At 44.1% G+C, this 23,908-nt stretch overlaps 1 protein-coding gene across 1 annotated transcript in view; it reads left to right on the top strand.

Moving 5' to 3' along the window:
• Positions 1 to 23,908, top strand: part of LOC147693116 (uncharacterized) — a 133,217-nt gene that overhangs the window by 97,786 nt on the left and 11,523 nt on the right. Inside the window, exons 4-5 of the mRNA XM_086939365.1 lie at positions 16,806 to 17,014; positions 20,077 to 20,444. Of these exons, the coding sequence (XP_086795491.1) occupies positions 16,806 to 17,014; positions 20,077 to 20,444 (577 nt within the window). The remainder of the gene's footprint in view (positions 1 to 16,805; positions 17,015 to 20,076; positions 20,445 to 23,908) is intronic.

Genomic DNA, 23,908 nt, shown 5'->3' with positions numbered 1-23,908 from the left:
GCTAATATTTTACCGTGAGCAGTTGAGCGCCACAATTTCTGAACACTTAAAAACCTACTCGTAGACTATTCAATACTCTTGCATATCAAACCACAAGACCACATCTCCCCTGCCTTGAAAGCCCTGCATTGGTTACCGGTTGCCAGAAGATCCACGTTCAAGCTGCTTTGTATTACCCACAAAGCAATACATGGAATAGGACCACTCTTCATCAGGAATAAAATCACCAAACACATTAAAGAAAGGAACCTGCGCTCTAAAGGAGCCTCTCGCCTCAAAATCCCACCATACAAGAAAAAAACAATGGGTGGCACATCCTTCTCTGTTCAAGCAGCCAAACTAGGGAACTCTTTACCCCCCAACATAAGATCCACCGACAACCACCTTGTCTTCAGAAAACTACTCAAGATCTGGCTCTTCCCCACGTAAGCACCATACGGAAATAGAAATTTACAGCATGTCCCTCTGTATATAAGCATTTGTTTTCACTATAGATATGTACCTATCTTTGTGTATTACTTTATAAAACGTGTAAAACAATTATGTTGTTAAGAGAAAAAAAAAATAATAATAATAATAATCATCAATAAATAAAAATCATTTCTGGTCTACATGTACATACTTCCATTGTGCATCTATGTACCTTCCATGTACTTGGATCTGTGTGTCTGTTACTTTTCTCCTGAAAAAGCATATCCAATACACTACCCTATCTTTCATCCTGTGCCTCTATCAATATATTTAATCTAAATATACTTACTTTTTATGTATCTATATACTTTTAATGTACTTATGGATCTATATACTTATCTCTTTCTTCTAATTTAGCATTTCCAATGCACTAGCCTATTTCTCAGCCTATACCTCACTCAATATATCTTCTACCCCAACTTTCTGACTCCTCTCAAACTTCTTTCTACTACCCCTTCTAATGCAATACCCTATCTCTCATCCCATAGATCTATCAACATATCCTCTACATCCACTCTCATTTATCCCAAACCCCACACCACTACTATGATCGCCAAAATAACCTTTTCTAGACCCTCTCCTGCTCTACCCCTCCTTGCATCATCTGACACCTCTTTTTACAAACTCTCCCCTCTGACTCCTTCCCTCCAAAACTCCTTTTTACTCATCCAAAAGCTTCTTCCTACTGCTAAGACTTTAAAAAAAAAAAAAATCCTTCACTCTTTTATCCCTCCACTATTCTTTTTCAATACAAATTAACAGACTAACATGTTTCACTTCTCAAATTCCATATTCCATATTCAACTATACTAATATACTGCCCAAATAACTGAATTACATATCTACTACTCAAATTACTTCATATTTATACTATACTAATTTTCAACACTAACCCTTTATGGGTTCCGGAGTGGCGTGCTACTCGCCAGAAAAGTGCTTCAACGCCCATCAGGGGTAACAAGTGCTATATGAATGCAAATCTTTCTTCCCCTTTTATCCATCCGCTATCCTTCTCACTCCAAGTAACAGACTAATATCCACCACTGAAATTACCTCATATTTCACCATATTAATTCACCACTAATCCTCTATAGGCTCCCTGAATAGCATGCGTCAACAAGCGAGCGATAAATAAATACAAACCTTTGTCCTCCTCTATCCTTCTGCTATCATTCCGAATCCAAATAACTGATTAACCTATCCACCACTTAAAATGTACTTGCATGTTTCACTATACTAATTCAACACTAATTCTCTGTGGGTCCCGGAGTAGCGTGCTACCCGCCGAAAAAGCACTTCGACACCTCGTCAGGGGTAGTAAGCGCTATATAAATGCAATTACAATACAATACAATACAATTAACGCCCGGCGGGGGATTTCCTCAGTACATTCACAACGGTAATGGTTAAGTCCTACCAGAATGTAGTCTTGAAGAGGAAAGACAAAGTGACGAGGCGCATCCTCACTGGAGACAGCGACAGCAGCTGGTACAGAATAAGTAGGGGAGAGGATCTGGAGTCACCCCACGCAGCAACGTCGCCAAATTGTTAAGATAAAGAACTGCAGAGTTGTGTAGAGAAGGAAAAGCTGTTTATTATCTCCAGTCCTCAGGCTCCTGCTGTCAACTGGCATAGCCAATATTCTAAGTTAAGCTTCAGATTAAACATTCTAAGGAGGGGACCAAGACACAGGATCCTGAAGGGGGGAAACGGAATGTACCAACTCTTACACAATAATGTTGTGATTACAAAAAGATTACATAAGATTACAACACAAGTGAACCCTATGTGAGACTTCAACATGCAGATGAGGATTGAATGATCACTGTTGAAGGTGGCTGAGAGCTGTGGCAGTACCAGACGGAGGCCAGGATTATCGGTGGTTAGGAGTGCATTACATGGGATTTAGAATATATCCATCTGTGTCTTTTAGATCCATCTGAAGGCATATTGGTACTCTTGCAAGCAATGGTTGTTGTCGTCGATATAATCTTGGATTTGTGCATAGACTGCTTTTTCGATGATCTTGCTGATGAAGGATCAATGAGCGATAGGCCAATAATTTGTAAAGTCATCAAGGCCGAGCATTTGTTTTCTTAGGCCTGTCTCAAAGGTTTCTGGGAAGATGTGTTGAGTGAGGAAGTCATAGACAATGCTGAGTTTGGGTGAGAGGGCTTTAATAAAAGACGAGATTAAGAAATCATCTTCATAGGCAGTGGCTCTGAGGAAGCTCAACAGGTCAATAAGAGACAGGGGCATGAATTGTGGTCATTTTTTTTGTGTGCAGATTTACATAGTGCGAACTCGACCTGAAGGCACTGGAGCGCTTTACATGAGCACCAGTTACCTTACACAAGGACACATTCATTTTTTTTGGTAGTCACAGGGAGATTAAGTGATTTGCCCAAAATCACAGGATGTGAGGTCAACCCCGAGGCTCGAACCTTGGTTTCCCAGCTCCAAAGTCGGCAGTCTAGCCATGAGACCACATCCTCTCCTCATTGTGGGATCCAGCAAAAAGGGGTGAGTGTCAGAGTAGAAGCAGTATTGGAGTCAGCGATGTGTGGTGGAATCTTATATTTTTTCACTGAAAAAGAGGTTGATGACATTGCACATGTCTGTCGAGTGTGGAATTAGAGGGAAGGAAAAGAGGTACGTGCAATGTTTTGCTCCTGCCTCTGTCAGTAGCTTCATTGATGTTGTTGTTATTGCACTTGGCTTTGGATAATGTAGTGAGTTGTCTACATGTTGCAGGGATGGGCTTCAGTTGTGTGAAGTCCCTGGATTCTTTTCAATCTATGGATGGATTGTTTGTTTCTGGCAAGGCCTTTGGATTACCAGGGTGATGAAGGGTTCAGCATGAACTTGCATTGAATAGTGAAAGTGTGGGTGATTTTCAGAAAGGTAGTTATGAAATCATTAAGAAGAGAGTTGACCTCAGATACAGAAGAGGCAGAGTGAGAGACGATTTTGAGATTTAGTTTGTGATGGAGAAATCGTTCACGAATCTAAAGATTTTTTGCTTTCTTCTGGGCTGATCTCAGTGTGTTGGTTGATGATGAACAGGTTGATGGGGCTGTTGAGGCAGTTGGTCTAGTCTAGCGGTATGAGAGTTGTGGATTGCATAGTTTGTAATATCAAAAAAATGGAGTTGAGGTTTTAACCACTGGATAATGTGTTGGTTGGCGGATAGCTGTGCATGGAGAGTGCTGATGAAGTTGAGGGGGGTGTTGTTTGTGTTTTTTTAATTCTTGAGTTGTCTGGGTGGTGAAAGTCACTTAGGTGAGGTCTGGAAAGTTATCTATAAAGTTAATATTGTTAAATTAAGTAGGCCTGTGTTTGAGGTGGAAGATAGTCATCTGAATTAGGGAGAGTTGGAAGTGGCATTATTATTACAGCATTTCTATAGTGTGCAGCTACCTACTTGGGGTTTCCCAGAGCTTGAACCCTAGGTAGAATCTATTTTGGATCACGTTGGCTTAAGACAACTAGGTCTTGAGATGCTTATGCAAAGTCTTTAGTGAGAAACAACCTCTAAATGCTTCTGGAAGGGCATTCCATAACTTGGGGCCTTGATACAAGAATGATTGGCCTCCAATCAGAGTGCGTTTCACTCTAGGAAAGACCGCTGGAGCGCACGCAACATACCGGGTAATAAGGTCTGGCAAGATCATGAAGAAATCTAGGGCCAGCCTTTGATCTATGCATATACCACAGGGTTTTTTTATTAATTATTTTCTCCACCCTGAGCCCGTGGACTTCGAGGAGAGGTTTCGAGGCTGAAACACTTTTTGGAAGTCTACATAACATTCTGGCTGCCGAGTTCTGGACCACTTTTATCCGTCTGACAGAGGCTTTATCTGCCCCCTAGATAAAGCATATTACCATAGTCAGGGTCTGATATGATGAGTGCTTGAATTACTCTCCTTTTCGGGGAGAATGGCAACCACCGGAGAATATTCAGCAACTATTTCTATCAACGAAACAGTTTGCCTCCCCCTTCACCACCAGAGGTCTCTTGGAAAGCAACAGACAGACAGACAGACCCTTGATTGTCCAACAGACAACCAAGGGTCTTATCTTTGGCTGCTGGTTCTGGTACTAAACCCAGGATTGTTGGCCAATATTGGGGACCACCCAATGATGGATCCTTTCTCATCACCAGTACCTCAGTCTTATCTCCATTTAATTTGAGCGAATAATTGTTCATCCACCCCACGACTGCGACCAAACATGCATTCAGTGCCTTCGAGTCAGATCTCTGTGCAGATGAGAAGGAAAAGATGATCTGTGTGTCATCTGTATATGAAGATTAGGTGAGTCCACAGCTTTCCACTAAGTCCGCCAATGACTTCACATAGATGTTAAATAGAGCAGGACTTAGGGATTAGCCTTGGGGAACCACTGCAGTATAGGTGTGGCGGTCGGAGGACACACTGGCTGGGATCAACTGGAATGAACGCTCCTTTAAAAAGGATGTAATCCAGGTCAGGACTGTGCCTTAGATTCATACAGCTGGCAATCTCAACAAAAGCATCTTGTGATACACAGTGTTGAACGTCACACTGAGAGCAAGATAAATCAGCACGGCTGTCTTAGAAGTTCTGTGACTCCTAGAAGGGAGGCTTCAGTATTGTGTCCCTTCCTGAACCCTGATTGCAAAGCATGTAAAGAACCCTAGGCCTCGTTAAAACCAGAAAGCAAGTTTTTAACATGCTTCTCTATGACTTTTATATCAAAAAGGGAGGGAGTAAAAGTTGTTTGATCAATGGATCAACGGACACGGTTTTCCACACAGGAAGGTGGAAGGTCCAGTTACAGCTTGTGTCCGTGTCTTGCACTTGGGAAACAAAGGGAGGTTGCTGCACTGTTCCTATGGAAAGTGAGGGAAGTGTTAGCTGGCATGACCACAGATGTTAGAGTAACATCCTGGGGCATCCATTTTGTTGGATGTAATTGCCTCACACACCCCGAAGGATGTCATGCTTCATCATCGGCGGTTGCTCCTCGTCGGGGAGGCGGTGCAATCCCCGACGGGCTCACCTCAAAGAGGGGCTCTTTGGCGGAGATCTTTTTCCAACTGCCTTATGGTGAGGTGGGGGTGTGTGGGCTGGGCTAGGTGTAGTGGTGTGAGGGATATTAAAATGTAGCAAGGGGTACCGGAATTCAGTTTATTCTGGGGGTCCCCTGGCTGCAGTTAAAAAAGTGGGGTTAGCTCACTAGGTGTCAGCAGGTTAGGTCGGGTGACCCTAGATGAGACTAAAGGTGATGTTGGTCGACATGTTTCACGCTGTGGGTCTAGTCACCCGCAATTCATCAGGACCTTATTAATGTGCAAGGGAAAACATGCTAGTGTCATGTGTGTCATTCATTACCTCTGTGGGTACTCCTATGCCTAGACATAGAGAAAAAAAGAAGGAAAACCGTTAAATGCTAATCTGCATGTCAACAGTTCAAGTTAATGCCAGGGTGTTTATACAGTGTAGCATGCTAATGGTGTTAAGGAGTAATGTACAACCGCCAAAGCATGCCTTGCAAATCGTGTGTGCAAAGTGCGCAGTGAGGAGCACACACAACTGTAGAGTCCGTGAGGAGGTTTGTGGTAGAGTGCTGGCTAAAATCAAGGTTTTAAAACAGTTTTAAAGAAAGATTTAAAAATGCAGCAGTTTGAGAGGACTGAACTGCTCATTTAGTGTGGAGTTCGAGCAGGTGTATTTTATAAGGCACCGTTTGTAACTACATGCACAACAATCACACACTGTGTCCCAAAGGGGAAAACATAGAATGAGAAGTCTCACGTGTCCCACTTACCTAATGCTTAAGGATTACATGCCACATGAGGGGTCGGTGGGACTAAACATCAGGGAAGAGCCCAGGGTTTTAGCTGGAGATGGAATATAACATAGCGCCTGTAGTTGGATAGTTGCTAAAGCTAATGTTAAGAATGTCTCCAAGCAGAGTTGGGCTGTGAGGTCAAGGACCTCCACGCGGTCTCCCTTAGTTAAATCCCTGTCAATTAGACTCACCTCCATTCTCCCGTGTCCGCGCAGTCAGACCTACCCTTCTCCGCCGAGCTCGAGTAGTTGTGGGAGCTCGGCGGCCGGGGAAATTTAAACCGTGTTGACAGGTCGGCGTGTGACGGCGCGTCTCCGCCTCCTCTGTCAAGTCACGTGGTTGGGGCGCTTTCTGTAGCGGCCATCTTACAGTGGTGTGCTGGCGCGCTAAACGCTGAATAACCCTCATTCTAAATGTCAGTACAACTATTTGTTTCATTTAGAGGGGTGGAAGGGTTGTTTGAGAATCACCCCATATTACCAATGGCTAGTCACCACTGTTGTGCGTGCGGAGCAGTTTGTTCAAAAGTCACTCGCTCTTATATATGAAGTGCAGCGGCCATATTGTAATAGGCACAGAATATGTTCGGGGCATACACTGACCACTATGGTTAAGAAAACGTAGCGGTATGCTGTATTTTGGTGAGTATACTACCTAAGGAGAATGAATGGCATTTGGGACACGTTACATAGTATGTGGTGTCGCGTTGCATAGTGTGTAGTGTTGGCAACAGGGACTGATGTTAGAATGATTAGGGTGGATCACTGTTGATAATGTGGCCCGTGTATAGGGCAACCGGTTATACGAGGGATAGGAAAAGGACCTGGATATCCTAAAGTGAATGCCACGGAATATCCTCGTTGAGACCCTGTTTGTCTGTAGACAATCGATGGATCCATCTCTGCTCTTTCCGGAACAGGGCATTGCTCGGGCAGTTAGGGCTGACTTCAAGGACCACCCATCTCATGGAGTCCTCATCATGGTTTTGTTCAACAAAATGTTTGCACATCTTGGTGTGGGTCTTTTTGCAACGAAAGTTGCTACGGTGTTCAATAATTCTCGTTTTGACTGGACGGGTAGTCATCCCGATGTAAAGTAGGTCACAAGGGCACTTGAGCATATATATACAATGTGATGTATTACAATTAGTGTGGTGTCTGATCTCCCATTTGAAGGTCTCAGAGAGCTGGATAGTCTTAAGTGTCATGGTGTACCTACAGACACCACACATTCCGCAAGGATAATGGCCTGTTACTGGGGGTAGGTGCCATAAAGTTTGTTGGGTATCTTTCCTGGTGCACTTAGGCCTCGTACTGATAAGGATGTCCTTCAGGTTTTGGGATCTCTTGAAGGCGAACCTAGGTTCTTCTAGGGATAAATCGCCGGTATTGAGGATCCCCCAATGGCGTCTGATCGTGCCCCTAATCTTAGTGGACAGAGGAGTGTATGTTGTTACACATGTGATTGGTTGATTCTCAACCGGGATTTTTTCTTGTCTCTCTAGAAGCGCTTCTCTGTTATTATTCCTAGCGCGTTTCCTGGCTTTTGGGACATCGCTTCTGGGGTAGCCCCTGTCAAGTAGATTCCTTGAGAGGATTTCGGACTCCTTTCTGTAGTCAGATACCTTACTACAGTTGCGTCTTATTCTTAAGAATTGTCCGAAGGGCAGGTGGGTACGCAAGGCCCTCGGATGGTGACTCTTAAAGTGTAAAAGACTATTGCGGTCAGTGGGTTTGCGGTACATGGTGGTGCTGATGGACCCGTCTTCTAGTCTTATAGTTAGATCCAAGAAGGCAATCTCCTTGGGTGAGGAGGCCATCGTGAAATGTAAATGAGGGTTTAGAGAGTTGACCCAAACCAGGAAGGCTTCATGTGACAAGGGTGGGCCTTTCCACAAGATCAGAATGTCATCAATGAAGCACTTCCACATCTTGATGCTGTCCATGAAAGGATTGGTCTCGTGGTGTATATGCAGCCCTTCAAACTTGGCCATGTACAGACAGGCCACCGAAGGGGCAAAGGTGCTGCCCATGGATGTCCCCTGGGTCTGGTGGTAGTATTTGCCTCTGTATTCGAAGTAATTTTCAGTCAGAGCTAGGGTGGCACACTCCATAATAAAGGTCTGTGGAGTGTTAGAGTTCCAAGTTTCCTGGCTTAGTCTTTCCTCAATCACCTCTAGAGTGGCCCTCTGTGGAATGTTTGTGTAGAGGGCCTCCACATCTAGGGTGATCAGGAGATCAATCTCTCCTGTGTTCTGGATGTTGTCCAGAATGCGTAGTACGTCTGTGGTGTCCTGGACGTAAGATGGAATGCTTTTGACAAGGGGTTGGAGAAAGTGATCGCAAAATTGCGAAAGGGGCTCCAAGACTGAGTCAATCCCTGACACGATGGGTCTCCCTGGTACTGGTCTCGTGGCTTTATGTATCTTGGGTAAGATATAAAAATATGGTACCCTTGGGTCTTTTTTAACCAGAAAGTCAGCCTCCTTCCTAGTGATCCACTGTTCGCACTCTGCGCTAGTGACCAAGCTTGTAATCGTGGTTTGTAAGCGCGTGGTAGGGTCACTGGTAATGGGTGTGTAGTACCTGTTGTCACTCAGTTGTCTGATACATTCCAACTCGTAGTCTTTAGTATTCATAAGCACTGTGGCACCCCCTTTGTCTGCCTGTTTGATGGTTACGAGCGGGTCATCCGCCAAAGATTTCAATGTGGCCATCTCATTCCTAGAGATGTTACAGTGCGGTGTTTTCAAGTTCAGTTTTGAGATGTCTTTGAGCACAGCTTGTTCAAAAGTGAGTACTTCATTTGGCACCGAACCGTTGTGTGGTGTGAAGGTTGAAGGATTATGTAATCCAGAGTCAACAATGGGTTCACACGGCCTCCCTTCAAAGAAGGTTTTCAATCTTATTTTCCTGAAAAAGGACTTCAGTTCCCTAGTTTGTTCGAATGGATCAATCTTGTGTGTGGGGACGAACCCCAGACCTTTTTGTAGGACCTCTTCCTCATCATGTGTGAGGAGACGGTCAGATAGATTAACCACAAGGCTTACTGTGGTCCTGACCGGCTCGTACTCCTCGTGTCCATCCCTTGGGGGCGTGTATCCTCCCATTGTACTCTCTTTTCTGGTGCGTTCCCTCTTTTTCGCCCGCGCCCTCTGCCCCAACCTCTGCCTAAAAAAGGTGGGTGTGTAGGGTTTGTTGGGGGATAGAATGGAGGGTATTGTGGACCATACGGGGGCTGAAAATGGGGAAATTGGGGGTACTGCCAAAACGGGGTACCAGCTGGTTGTCCCTGATTGGGGTAACCGTTGAAAGTGCTTCGTCCACGTCCTCTTCCTCTTTTTGCCCTCGGGGGCATCTGAGCGGGAGTATTATCCCCACTGCTGTCGGAGCCACTGTTGGAACCCCTTCTAGAGGAATTCGTGCTTGAATCTGAGTTGTAGTTGGTGCCTGCGGGGACATAGTCGTCCCTTAAGTATGGATAGACTTTCTCCTTAGAGAATTTTTTAATGTCCTTTTGCAGCTTAGCTATCTTCTGGTTCAAGAGATATTCTTTGTGTTCAGCCATTTCTTTATTAATCTCGGCCAGTTTAGTTTTAAAGCCTGGATTTTGTACCGCGCTTTTCAGGGCGGCCTCGGCTGCTTGGATTTTCACCAGAAGAGCATCTGCTAGTCTTTTCGCTGTGTTTACGATGAGAATCAAAAGATCATGGGTACACTTCCATGAGACCTGTGACCACTCCACTTTGAATTGGCCATCCTCCCAGAATATTCTGGGGAAGTTCTTGACGATCAATCCATTCGGTGCTATTTTGGCCTTGAAGTACTGGGCCATCATAGTCCCATGGATCGTTATCCTTATCCATTCCCGTTTTAAGTCCGACAGGGATTGCCACTCAGTGGTGTTGCTCCCTGTTGCTGGTTCACTCTCAATGCCAAAGAGGGATGGTGTCCTCATTATTGCTGCAGCCTCCTCCTCGCCAAAACTCAGTCCTTGACCCTCCATAGTGGTGAAGTCAAGGGGGGCCGGTCTCGGTGGGATGGAGTTCTCCACAAGGGGTGGAAAAGTTTTAGAAGAAAGGGGGTAGGAGAATTCCAAAAAGGGTGGGACGGTTCCAAGGCCAAGAGTTGGTTATGGACCCAGTGTGACTCAATCCAATTTGGATAGAGTCGGTTAAATGGGGGATATCAACAAGTTTACCCGCCAAGAGAGTTCTCCCACGGTCGAAACCGTGCTCAAATCTATATCAAAAAGGGAGGGAGTAAAAGTTGTTTGATCAATGGATCAACGGACACGGTTTTCCACACAGGAAGGTGGAAGGTCCAGTTACAGCTTGTGTCCGTGTCTTCTACTTGGGAAACAAAGGGAGGTTGCTGCACTGTTCCTATGGAAAGTGAGGGAAGTGTTAGCTGGCATGACCACAGATGTTAGAGTAACATCCTGGGGCATCCATTTTGTTGGATGTAATTGCCTCACACACCCCGAAGGATGTCATGCTTCATCATCGGCGGTTGCTCCTCGTCGGGGAGGCGGTACAATCCCCGACGGGCTCACCTCAAAGAGGGGCTCTTTGGCGGAGATCTTTTTCCAACTGCCTTATGGTGAGGTGGGGGTGTGTGGGCTGGGCTAGGTGTAGTGGTGTGAGGGATATTAAAATGTAGCAAGGGGTACCGGAATTCAGTTTATTCTGGGGGTCCCCTGGCTGCAGTTAAAAAAGTGGGGTTAGCTCACTAGGTGTCAGCAGGTTAGGTCGGGTGACCCTAGATGAGACTAAAGGTGATGTTGGTCGACATGTTTCACGCTGTGGGTCTAGTCACCCGCAATTCATCAGGACCTTATTAATGTGCAAGGGAAAACATGCTAGTGTCATGTGTGTCATTCATTACCTCTGTGGGTACTCCTATGCCTAGACATAGAGAAAAAAAGAAGGAAAACCGTTAAATGCTAATCTGCATGTCAACAGTTCAAGTTAATGCCAGGGTGTTTATACAGTGTAGCATGCTAATGGTGTTAAGGAGTAATGTACAACCGCCAAAGCATGCCTTGCAAATCGTGTGTGCAAAGTGCGCAGTGAGGAGCACACACAACTGTAGAGTCCGTGAGGAGGTTTGTGGTAGAGTGCTGGCTAAAATCAAGGTTTTAAAACAGTTTTAAAGAAAGATTTAAAAATGCAGCAGTTTGAGAGGACTGAACTGCTCATTTAGTGTGGAGTTCGAGCAGGTGTATTTTATAAGGCACCGTTTGTAACTACATGCACAACAATCACACACTGTGTCCCAAAGGGGAAAACATAGAATGAGAAGTCTCACGTGTCCCACTTACCTAATGCTTAAGGATTACATGCCACATGAGGGGTCGGTGGGACTAAACATCAGGGAAGAGCCCAGGGTTTTAGCTGGAGATGGAATATAACATAGCGCCTGTAGTTGGATAGTTGCTAAAGCTAATGTTAAGAATGTCTCCAAGCAGAGTTGGGCTGTGAGGTCAAGGACCTCCACGCGGTCTCCCTTAGTTAAATCCCTGTCAATTAGACTCACCTCCATTCTCCCGTGTCCGCGCAGTCAGACCTACCCTTCTCCGCCGAGCTCGAGTAGATGTGGGAGCTCGGCGGCCGGGGAAATTTAAACCGTGTTGACAGGTCGGCGTGTGACGGCTCGTCTCCGCCTCCTCTGTCAAGTCACGTGGTTGGGGCGCTTTCTGTAGCGGCCATCTTACAGTGGTGTGCTGGCACGCTAAACGCTGAATAACCCTCATTCTAAATGTCAGTACAACTATTTGTTTCATTTAGAGGGGTGGAAGGGTTGTTTGAGAATCACCCCATATTACCAATGGCTAGTCACCACTGTTGTGCGTGCGGAGCAGTTTGTTCAAAAGTCACTCGCTCTTATATATGAAGTGCAGCGGCCATATTGTAATGGGCACAGAATATGTTCCGGGCATACACTGACCACTATGGTTAAGAAAACGTAGCGGTATGCTGTATTTTGGTGAGTATACTGCCTAAGGAGAATGAGTGGCATTTGGGACACGTTACATAGTATGTGGTGTCGCGTTGCATAGTGTGTAGTGTTGGCAACAGGGACTGATGTTAGAATGATTAGGGTGGATCACTGTTGATAATGTGGCCCGTGTATAGGGCAACCGGTTATACGAGGGATAGGAAAAGGACCTGGATATCCTAAAGTGAATGCCACGGAATATCCTCGTTGAGACCCTGTTTGTCTGTAGACAATCGATGGATCCATCTCTGCTCTTTCGCCATAATAGGAAGCATTAAAACTGCTCTAAAGTTGCCCCAGTTGTCGGGGTCTATATTTGATTTCTTCTAGAAAGGCTGAACTAAGGGATGTTTCCATGCCTGTGGGACCTGGCCCTCCATTAAGGAGGAATTTAGGAGTTCCACCAGCAATTGAAGAATCTCTGGATCTAATGTACTGACTTTGGAGAGAGCAAGAGAATCACGTGGTCAGCCTGACCTTATTGTTGACAATGTTGCCAAAAACAGCTTTTAATCCCTGGCTTACTGGAGTCCCCTCTGCTCTCAAAGATTCTCCAACAGTTGGAGAACCCACCAGTATCCTTGACATTGACCTATCCTTTCCTCCTTTCTCATAAGCGATCTGAATGTCTGACATCTTTTGACCAAATAAAGTGCATGTGACACTTCCCTGCCTCTACTTATTAATAGTTTTGCCCACTTCCCACAGTGTGCCTCGGCGGGTAAGCACTCCCAAAATGAACTTACAGGCCAATTCCTGAAAGTTTGTGCAGCACATTTCTCTTCTACCTCTGCTGATAGCCCTCTACCTCACACTCAAGTGGTCTACAGGGGCAGTGGCGAAGAGGCCTCCTCTATTCCCTCTTCACAACTGCACAGTTTCAGCTACTTTTATCTTGGTTGCTGGAGGCAGAGCCTTCATCACCTCTTTCCATCCCTATACCATGGAGTATGGCAGTAAATCCGAGGGGATGAGTGCCATTCCGGTGTCAAATTTACTTTTGTTAGGGTTTTTGTTGCTTACCTTGCTAATCATTTGGAGTACTTGAGTCCACCTCAACACCCATTGTAGAATCAATATTACCCCCTCCACTCTCCCTCGAGTTCCCCCAGTCCTGTGGTACAACATGCAGAGCTATGCAGCAGCATGTAATATAAAGTCCTGGATAAAAGTAAAAGATCTGGAGTGTCCCCCACAATCTCCCAATTACTTTTACCAGCGCCATCAGAATTCAAAAGGGATCTAGAAATGAGGCCAGAGAGCGAGCATAAGAGAACTTGAGAAGAGCGGCTAGAGGTCTGATTTGATGATAACTTCAAGGATGAGTGAGAGATGGGGCTGCTTGCAAGGACTCGGTGTGGCAACCTAGTCTGAGAGAGATAACAGGGTGGTGGAGAAGGACACTTTGTTGGCTTGAAACGGGTCCAGGTGGATTGAGGGTACCATTTTTGGGTCTTCATTTCATGTGGGTTGGTGTTAACTTTCCAGGTCTTCAATCCATGTGTGTTGATGTAAAATGTTCAGGTCTTCATTCCATGTGCGTTGATGTTAAATGTTCAGGTCTTAATTCAATGTGGGTTGGGGTTAAATGTTCAGGTCTTCATTCCAGGTGGGTTGATGTTAAATGTTCAGGTCTTCATTCCATGTCTGTTGTTGTTAAGTGTTCAGGTCTTCATTCCATGTGCGTTGATGTTAAATGTTCAGGTCTTCATTCAATGTGGGTTGGGGTTAAATGTTCAGGTCTTCATTCCATGTGGGTTGATGTTAAATGTTCAAGTCTTCATTCCATGTGGGTTGTTGTTAAATGGTCATTTCTTCATTCCATGTGTGTTGATGTTAAATGTTCAGTAATTCATTCCATGTGTGTTAATGTTAAATGCTCAGGTCTTTATTCAACGTGGGTTAGTGTTAAATGTTCAGGTCTTTTTTCCATGTGTTTTGATGTTAAATGTTCAGGTCTTCATCCGATGTGCGTTGATGTTAAATGTTCAGGTCTTCATTCCAAGTGTTTTGATGTTAAGTGTTCAGGTCTTCCTTCCATGCGGGTTGATGTTAAATGTTCAGGTCTTCATTCCATGTGTTTTGATGTTAAATGTTGAGGTCTTCATCCGATGTGCGTTGATGTTAAATGTTCAGTTCTTCATTCCAAGTGTGTTGATGTTAAGTGTTCAGGTCTTCATTCCATGCGGGTTGATGTTAAATGTTCAGGTCTTCATTCCATGTGTGTTGATGATAAGTGTTCAGGTCTTCATTCCATGTGTGTTGATGTTAAGTGTTTAGGTCTTCATTTAATGTGGGTTGGTGTTAAATTTTCAGATCTTCATTCTTCGTGTGTTTGTGTTAAATGTTCAGATCTTCATTCAATGTGGGTTGGTGTTAAATGTCCAGGTCTTCACTCCATATGGGCTGATGTTAAATGTTCAGGTCTTCATTCCACGTGAGTTGATGTTAAATCCTCAGGTCTTCAGTCCATGTGTGTTGATGTTAAATCCTCAGGTCCTCATTCCATGTGTGTTGATGTTAAATGTCCAGGTCTTCAGTCCATGTGTTTTGGTGTTAAATGTTCAGGTCTTCATTCCATGTGTGTTGATGTTAAATGTCCAGGTCTTCAGTCCATGTGCGTTGATGTTAAATGTTCAGGTCTTTATTCTATGTGCGTTGATGTTAAATGTTCAGGTCTTCATTCCATGTGGGTTGATGTTAAATGTTCAGGTCTTCATTCCATGTGCGTTGATGTTAAATGTTCAGGTCTTCATTCCATGTGGGTTGGTGTTAAATGTTCAGATCTTCATTCTATGTGGGTTGGTGTTAAATGTACAGGTCTTCAGTCCATGTGGGTTGATATTAAATCCTCAGGTCTTCAGTCCATGTGTGTTGATGTTAAATCCTCAGGTCCTCATTCCAGGTGGGTTGGTGTTAAATGTCCAGGTCTTCAGTCCATGTGGGTTGGTGTTAAATGTTCAGGTCTTCATTCCATGTGAGTTGATGTTACATTTCAGGTCTTTATTCCAAGTGGGTTGGTGTTAAATGTTCAGGTCTTTATTCCATGTGTGTTGATGTTAAGTGTCCAGGTCTTCAGTCCATGTGGGTTGATGTTAAATGTAGAGGTCTTCATTCCAGGTGGGTTGTTGTTAAATGTTCAAGTCTTCATTACATGTGGGTTGGTGTTCAATGTTAAGGTCTTTATTCCATGTGTGTTGATGTTAAGTGTTCAGGTCTTCATTCCATGTGGGTTGGTGTTAAATGTTCAGATCTTCATTCCATGTGGGTTGATGTTAAATCCTCAGGTCTTCAGTCCATGTGTGTTGAGGATAAATGTCCAGGTCTTCAGTCCATGTGGGTTGGTGTTAAATGTTCAGATCTTCATTCCATGTGGGTTGATGTTAAATCCTCAGGTCTTCAGTCCATGTGTGTTGAGGATAAATGTCCAGGTCTTCATTCCATGTGCGTTGATGTTAAATGTCAGGTCTTCAGTCCTTGTGAGTTGATGTTAAATGTTCAGGTCTTCATTCCATGTGGGTTGGTGTTAATGTTCAGGTCTTCATTCCATGTGGGTTGGTGTTAATGTTCAGGTCTTCATTCCATGTGGGTTGGTGTTAATGTTCAGGTCTTCATTCCATGTGGGTTGGTGTTAATGTTCAGATATTCATCCATGTGGGTTGGTGTTAAATGTCAGGTCTTCATTCCATGTGGGTTGGTGTTAATGTTCAGATATTCATTCATGTGGGTTGGTGTTAATGTTCTGGTCTTCAATCCATCTGGGTTGGTGTTAGATGCTCAGGTCTTCATTCAATGGGGGTCGAGGTTGAATGTTCGGGTCTTCATACCTGGTTTGATAGATATTCTTCAAAATGATGGCATTGGGGCGTTTTGTTTCTTAATTGATATTTTACTTAAAAGGATCAGATGACCTTATAAAAAGAAAACTATACAAGTGAGAGAGAGGAACAGGCACTGATTCCTTAAAAAGTAATATGCAAAAAACTTGCACATGAGGTGAGCTCAAGAAAATACCGGTAATTAAAACAGAGATGAGGGACACTAAATTCAACTGATAATCTATTTTGCAGTATTATAGAGATGAAGAGACAACGATGGGGACGAACTGCTATATCAAGCTTAGGTAGTAATTAAAATGAAGAGAAGATTAAACTTTAGAGAAGAAACATAACTGTAGCAGTTAGAAGTGGAAAGGGGTGATGAGAGAAGTGACAAAATAAAAGGGTAAGAGGGTAAAAGGAGGTAAGTGCAGGAGTTACGAAATAAACAAGAGGGACCAACCACGATAGTCGATTATAAGACGACAGCTGTGCTGGCGAGGGAGATGTCATTTTAACTCTGAGGGCAGTTGAAGAAGACTTGCCTGTCTGTGCCCACTGCTTATGCCATTGGCATAGAAGGACATACATTTAATGCATTCTGATTTCACTATTCACTAGTATTCTCAAACACATCTACCAAAGAGATGTCTCACCAGGGTGCTGTGTTCTTCTCCTCCAGGACCAGAAGAGCCTGAGCATCCTAAAGAAGAGCCTGAACTGACCTGCCTCTCCCACCACGCTGAATACCGCCTCCCCCTCAGCTTGGTCACTGATGCCGAACTATTGATTCACGATGTCCACCTCAACAGCCCAGAGTGCCAAGCTCGAACGGAGGGTCAGTGGGCTGTCATCACCATGCCGTTCGATAAGTGTGGCACCCAAGTGCTTGTAAGTATGTCTGTTATTAAATATTGTCTTCAGCTTGAGTGGTAATATAACAAAGAGTACATTAATTTAGAATATCTGCTGTTACATCTGTGATTGGCACCTGTCAATTCCTGAAAACAAAATATATATAAATATTGATGGTGATAGACATCCGATTAATTTATAGAATTATGAGGTATAGAATACCTCATATGTCACTGTTCACAGTCAGGCACAAAGACTTCCTATTGGACATTGTGAGGCATATCCAAATTTAGGAGGAACTTAAACAAGCAATGGCAAGCCAATATGTCTTGCCTATGGTAGAGCTATTGGTTATGTCAATTTCCTTTAGCCATGCTGTACAGCAGCACAGCTGCAGGATGGCAAGGCTGAAAATGTGAGGAAAAAAAGTGTTATAATGCAGACAGCTCTGACTGCGAGGGACAGTGATCCATTTTTTTGTATTGAATTGTTCTCGAAAAAGTTTCATTATCTTACACCTCAGTGTTGAAATTTGTCGTTTTGGCTCTGGATGAAAACTGCAAAAAGAACAATTGATGGACAGAATGCAGAACAATGTGATGCATTCACCCCAAAGACAGAGATCTGGGCCCAAATCCATCGTTTTTTGCTCACCATACCATTCTAGTTTGGACCCAGCCATACGCGAATCAGTCTTGGCCCTGTTCCTTGTGGGAACAGTCCAGCCCGAACTGCCAGGTCCGGTCCTCCATGGACTGGAAACAAGCATCCGAGGCTGAATCTAGAAATTGATTGATCCATGCTCCAGAAAAAAAACATAAACACAGTGAGAAAATAAGACCAACATGCAGAGACACGCTCACCCATGGAAAGGAAGAAATTAAGGCTGACAATGAAGTAATGATGGCTAAAAGCTGCTTTCTAGCATTTCATATTTTTAAGTAATAGATTGTCGTACTGTCTCAGTCGAGAGCTAACCAACAAATGATTCAATGCAGAGAAACTCTGCAGTGCAAATATAAGCAATATGACCCAGTAACTCTGTAGTGCAGTCTCAGATCGGAGCCTGTGCACCCTCTCTGCAGTATATACAAAAAAGCACAACATATTAATTGGGTCTCAATGAAAGAAACAAGTGACCCACTGGAAGTTATAAGGTGATTGATGAGTTCTGCACAAGCAAATGTGAGGTTTATGAAAGCCCTAAAAACCTCCGTGGCCCACACTGTGTTTTATTAAACAGGACTTTGGACAGTGGAGACATGTAAAGATGGCTCTTCTCTGTTGAGTCTTGGAAGAAAGACTTAGGAAGGACCCTAATTAAGGGACATACAGAGGTCAAGAAAGCTGTGAACGCCTACCACACATATTTGTAACCTGTTTCTAAAGCAGTTGATAGACACATCCAAATCATGTGTAGGACAACGGCAGACCTGCCAAAAATGTCACTGTGTGAGGAGGGGAGGAGATTTGCAGGGGGCGGGCCTCGTGCCTAAAATTATCTAGGAGGCACAGTGCCCTCTACAAATCCTCCCACGCCCCCTCCACACTCAAAAGAACAAAGGGTCCTGAGGTTGTCGCTGATGTCCTGGGGCATTTTCACACCGCTTAATGGGCAAGAAAAGAGCTGGAAAGCTGCTCTGCAGCAGGGGTTTCCAGCTTGCCTTTCCTGGCACTGTGTGATTTCAGCTCCTCACTGGGTGACCGTATGAAGGTAGTTGAAATCATGTGGCACGCAGTGGCACCGTGAGAGTTGTCACTTCTGCAAAGGTGCCAAAGGCTGTAGAAGATCCCATAGGAACAGTGCCATGACACCACCACCACCCAAAGCCACCCTAGTGTTGCCCAGCACTGCCACCTCTACCACAAAAACCATCTGTGAGCCATGGGCAGAAAAGAGCCTGATTGGGTGGGAGTACGTTCAGAAGTGACGTCCAGGGGAGCTGAAAGTTGGATGTTGACCGTCCGTTCCAAGGTTTTAGGTAATACAAAACAGTGACCGCCTTTTCAACCTTCTCGTGTTGTACGGTTAAGTAGTTGCGCTTAACAAACGCCTGATTGATTAATTGATTGATACTTGTGCCTACAAGGTGCTCCTGAGCACAATACTGGTTCATAAAGAGAGAAATGCATCTCGGATCAGGGCAATGAATGGTCGGGTAAGTGCTGAACAACCCTCCCTCTGGGGGGTGACGGATGTGCCAGCAGGACTTCTCTCATTGTAGGATGTTTGTGCTGCAATAGAGTGGGTCTATCTTATTCAACAATGGACTCAAATAATGCATGAGGTATCAGCCCAGATGCAGCATCCCCTGGGCCCAAGATTGTGATGGGTCAACTAGACCCTAATTGTGGCTGCATTCAACAAAAAAAGAAGTGATCAGAGGGGGTAAAACTCCTTGCTTGCAATAGGGTTCAAAGCACCCTTGAAATGCCACTGGGTCTGGCCCCTTAGTAGAAAACAAATGCTCACAGTTTTATTAAGTGATGAAAAGAAATATGCATCGCACTTGGTAGCGGAATGATAAGTGTGGTGTTTGAGTCAGAAGAGGCGTAATGTTGTCCTTTTTCTGTCCTTTAATGGAAAAGCCATGTTCCATTAGAAAATGGACACCTGTCTACATTGAGCTGGTGCTAACGGCTGCCGCTCTCTGACTGAACAGTTTAAAATGTTAGATAGGTCCTGACTTATTGGGACATTTTATGGAAAGGTGACCTTTGCAAGATCTCCCCTCAATACCTTCCCCTCAATACCTTCTCAACAACACACGCCATTAGATATCAGAACCTCCCCTTTAAAATTCCTGGTACAATCCTACGTTTCAGAGACACTAACGTGTTGGAAAAGCCACTGGTTTCCCTACAGGCAAGTCTCAAACAGGACTCCTTCCAAGTCCTCAGACAAAGCAGTCTGATAGTGACTGATGTTGAAACCCAAAGCCAGAACCAGCCTCTTGATTGGCTCCACCATTTCTTGAAGTTCAAAGGGACCTGATATACTCCACGTTCCAGCCATGGATAAATTGTACCATTTTATTGTCTCACTGAAAATTGTTTGAATGGCTCTGCTCACTGCTTGTGTTTGTTTCTTCTTTAAGTCTGAAGATGGTAAAACAGCGTATGTGAATACAGTCTATGGCAGCGTCCCGAATACCGCCGTGCACAGGATTGAGGTACCGCTGAGGTGTGAGATGGTGGATAACGAGACCTTGATCCTTCAGTTCCACCCCATGGTCACCTCCAAGGTGGCGCTTGGACATCACAACGTCTCGATGAGTTTCTACCAGAGCAGTACCTTCAATGAGCCAATCACAGCGTTTCCTTATGAGATTGACCTTCATGGGAGGATTTACGTCGAATTTAAGGTGGAGTCTGATGAAGACAACCTCCAGATACATACCGAAAACTGTAACTCCTCCCCATCCTTGACTCCAGACGAAGAATCCTACAGTCTGCTGAAGAACGGGTGAGACGTCAGACAAATGCATTTCTCCATGAATACAGCAAAGAACTGTGAAATGACAAATTCCTTCATTATTAAGTAGCTTAACTTGGATATAAATACACATAATAATATATTCCTACATGTAGAAGTAGATTTTGGTGTGGCTGCAGGTATTCAAATACAAGGGGACCTCCAGGTCCTAGACGCTTCCTCTTACCTGCAGATTCCTCCTCGGTTCCATGCTGTCCCCCAGCATCTTCAAACACTACATGAAACTGCTCACCAGTAACAGCACCAAAGTTCACCAAACTGTCAAGGACACACAGGTCCACATGAAAGTGTCCTTTGCTCTGGACATCCAAGGCCTCTGACAATGCATGCACCTCATCCAGGCCAATTATCCAGCTCAGACCCGAAGCTTACAGAATGCCACTGCAAACAGAATCCCTGCTATTTTCCAGATCCAAACTTGACTCAGTGGCAAGAACCTGGGTTCAAAGATCCCTTTCACCCAATGCCCATTCCCCTAGTATAGCGCCAGACACCCACCCTATACTTGCAGGGCACATTCCAAAGAAATCAAGACAGCCTTATACCATCCCTAAGTACTGAAGAAACTGAAACCATTCCTGCCAAAAAGCAAGTTAAGAACTGCTGTTCAAGTTTTCACCCTCTCACATTTAGGTGGTGGCACTGCCCTGTTCCACACCGTCTGACTTCACACTGTACATTCGTAATTGCAACCTATACATCACATAATGCCTTATCTAGGGCTTTACGAAATATGACCATTAGCCCCCACTATGATGCATTTCCACTGGCTCTCACTTGCAAGCCTGCACCATCTTCAAAATCAGCTGTATCATCGAGAAAGCGATAACAACTAGTTGTATGATCTCAGAATATCGTAACCAAATTCTCATCTCGCAGAAATATTGTGCCAGATGTACAACGGATTTTGCATGTGCAAACAGGTTTGTGAATCCGTTTGCGCATGTAAAAAAACGTTAGAGATATGAACAACACCAAAATAGCGAGTCGCAATTTATTTGCTAGTCGCTATTTTGGAATTGCAAGTCGCTATTAGGGATGGGCGTTCCCTCCCTAATAGCCAGCACAACCCCATGTACAAAGGTTTTGTGGCCGCATTTGCGTGCACAAAACTCTCGCAAATTACCACCCTCTTCAAGAGGGTGGTAATGAGGCCGCAATAGGAAAGAGGTCCCCAGGGGACCCCTTTCCCTTTGCAAACGCAGTGGGAAATGTTTTTTATTGGCAGGCTGTGGTCGCAGGGACCACTGCCTGCCCTTAAAAAATTAACCAAAAACTTTTTTTTTAATGCATCCCGTTTTTCTTTAAGAAAACAGGCTGCATTTAAAAAAAACTGCATTATTTAAAAACAGTCCCAGACATGGTGGTCTGCTGAGCCCAGCAGGCCACCATACCTGGGAGGGCCTGCCATTCCGACTGGGGTCGCAAATTGCGAGAGGCTCATTAATATTCATGCGCCTCTCTATTTGCGACCCCATTGGAAATCGCAAAACAGTGCAATAACACTGTTGTACATGCATAATAGCGCATCGCGAATTGCGAGTTGCAAAAAACTCACAATTTATGATGCGCTATTTTGCACATGGAACATCTGGCCCTAAATCCACTATACGTGGACACATTCTCCCTCTTCCTTCCCCCCTCTCGAGTATGTGTCTGGCTCACTGGGGAACATTGGGATATTTGTGGATATCTATGCCATTAACACAATGGGCCTCTTTACGATGTTGGGTGGAAAGCCTCCGAGCAGCGCTTGGAGGCTTTTGGCCCGACATGGTAGGTTTACAGTCCGACCACCGTATTAGGATGACGCCAGTTGGAGGTAAACCTTCGGGGGGGTTCCAATGTGGTTCCGAACTGCTCAGGGAGCCCCTTAGTCCATCAGCCAGACCGCATAATCACTTAATGACAGCGGCTCTTCCGTCAGGATTATGATGTTGGTTTCCAACAGCCATTCATTGTTGGCGTTTCTGAAATGGAAAGGATGTCGGAAAGTGACATGGGGGTCCCCTGGCAGGGTCCGCTTGCCCCTGGCCCTCCGCAATGGTGCCTGCCACACAGTGCAGGGATATTTCAAAACCTCCATTTCTCAATGGAAGCTTGCACTGCAGGCCGTTTCCACCCGTTGCACAAGCTTTAGTGGAGAAAAAGAGCTTTGCAACTGCACAATGGGTAGTTGCATCAAAATACTGCGGTCGCAACCACAGACCTAAGGTTGGCCAGGTTCCTATCCGCAATGGTGTCGGGAGGACGAAAGTCCGGCCAACACCATAATAAGGCCCATAATCTTTTAACGATTTACTTTGAATTGAAAACATTTGTATCCCAACGGAAAATAACATCAGAGGTCAGCTGGCTTATTCATGACTTGTCATATTAGGCTGTTTTCCAATATTGAGACACCCCTTTTACTGTTCAGTAACTCCAATAAGATGGAGTTCTTTCCCCTGGTCATGCCCACGATCTGATGAATTTTTCACAGCGAATCAAGTGCCAAATGCACTAAGCATTTTAATGGTTGCAAATGCACCAATTTGTTTTTTTCTCATGTACTGATCTCATTTTAAAAGTTTTTCTGACTCCTAAAATGGGATTTTGAAGGGATGCCGATTCGGTATCTAGACGGCCCGTGTTGTTGGTGTTCCTTCAAAATACCAAATTGGTATCCAATGTATCAATGTTTTGCAACCGAAAGCCAGTTGCCAAATATTGATATTATGCTGATACCTCAAAGGAGATGGTAAAGCATTCGCAAAAGTCTTGGGTTGCCTTTGGGACCCCTTTCCCCTTTGTGAATATTGAAGAGTAGGTCTTGGTCCACTGGACCACTGCCAACTCAAACGGCCAAAAACAAGTAATATTTTCTTTTTAAATGCAGTCCCATTTACTTTACAGAAAGCAACCTACATTTAAAAAAACAGTTTACTTTATGAAAGACAGACACAGACATGGTGGTCTGCTGACCCCAGCAGACCATCATCTCCGATGAAATAATATACGATGTCATCAATGATATCACTAATGATGCCATTCAACATGTCATGAATGATGTAATAGGTGAGGTCATAATCAGTCCATTGCGGGGGAGCAAGTTATAGTTAGGTTAGTAAAGCATAAGTTGTGAAATTCAGTGTTTTTTTAAACAATAGTTTTTATATTGTCTTAAGACCAAACTACAAAGACACTTTAAATGTATTCTTTTCACTGACTTTCTGATTTTTAAAAAACTTAAAGTAAAATAATATTACAAAATGTTTCAATAATGTTCCTTCAACTTTTGTTTATTTTAATGAATTTATAGGGATGTTGTTTTAAAGTAAGGTAGCATATTATTACCTGCTTAACTATAACATCACTTTAATCTTTGTTTTTTTTTCTGTGAATTTCAGTTATTATTTAATTCATTTTAGGCAACTCCGTAATTGTGTATAGCT

This window comes from Lissotriton vulgaris, chromosome 9, assembly GCF_964263255.1.
Source record: "Lissotriton vulgaris chromosome 9, aLisVul1.2, whole genome shotgun sequence".
NCBI classification, from domain to species: Eukaryota; Metazoa; Chordata; class Amphibia; order Caudata; family Salamandridae; genus Lissotriton; species Lissotriton vulgaris.
This window is presented reverse-complemented; position numbering and strand designations above follow the sequence as displayed.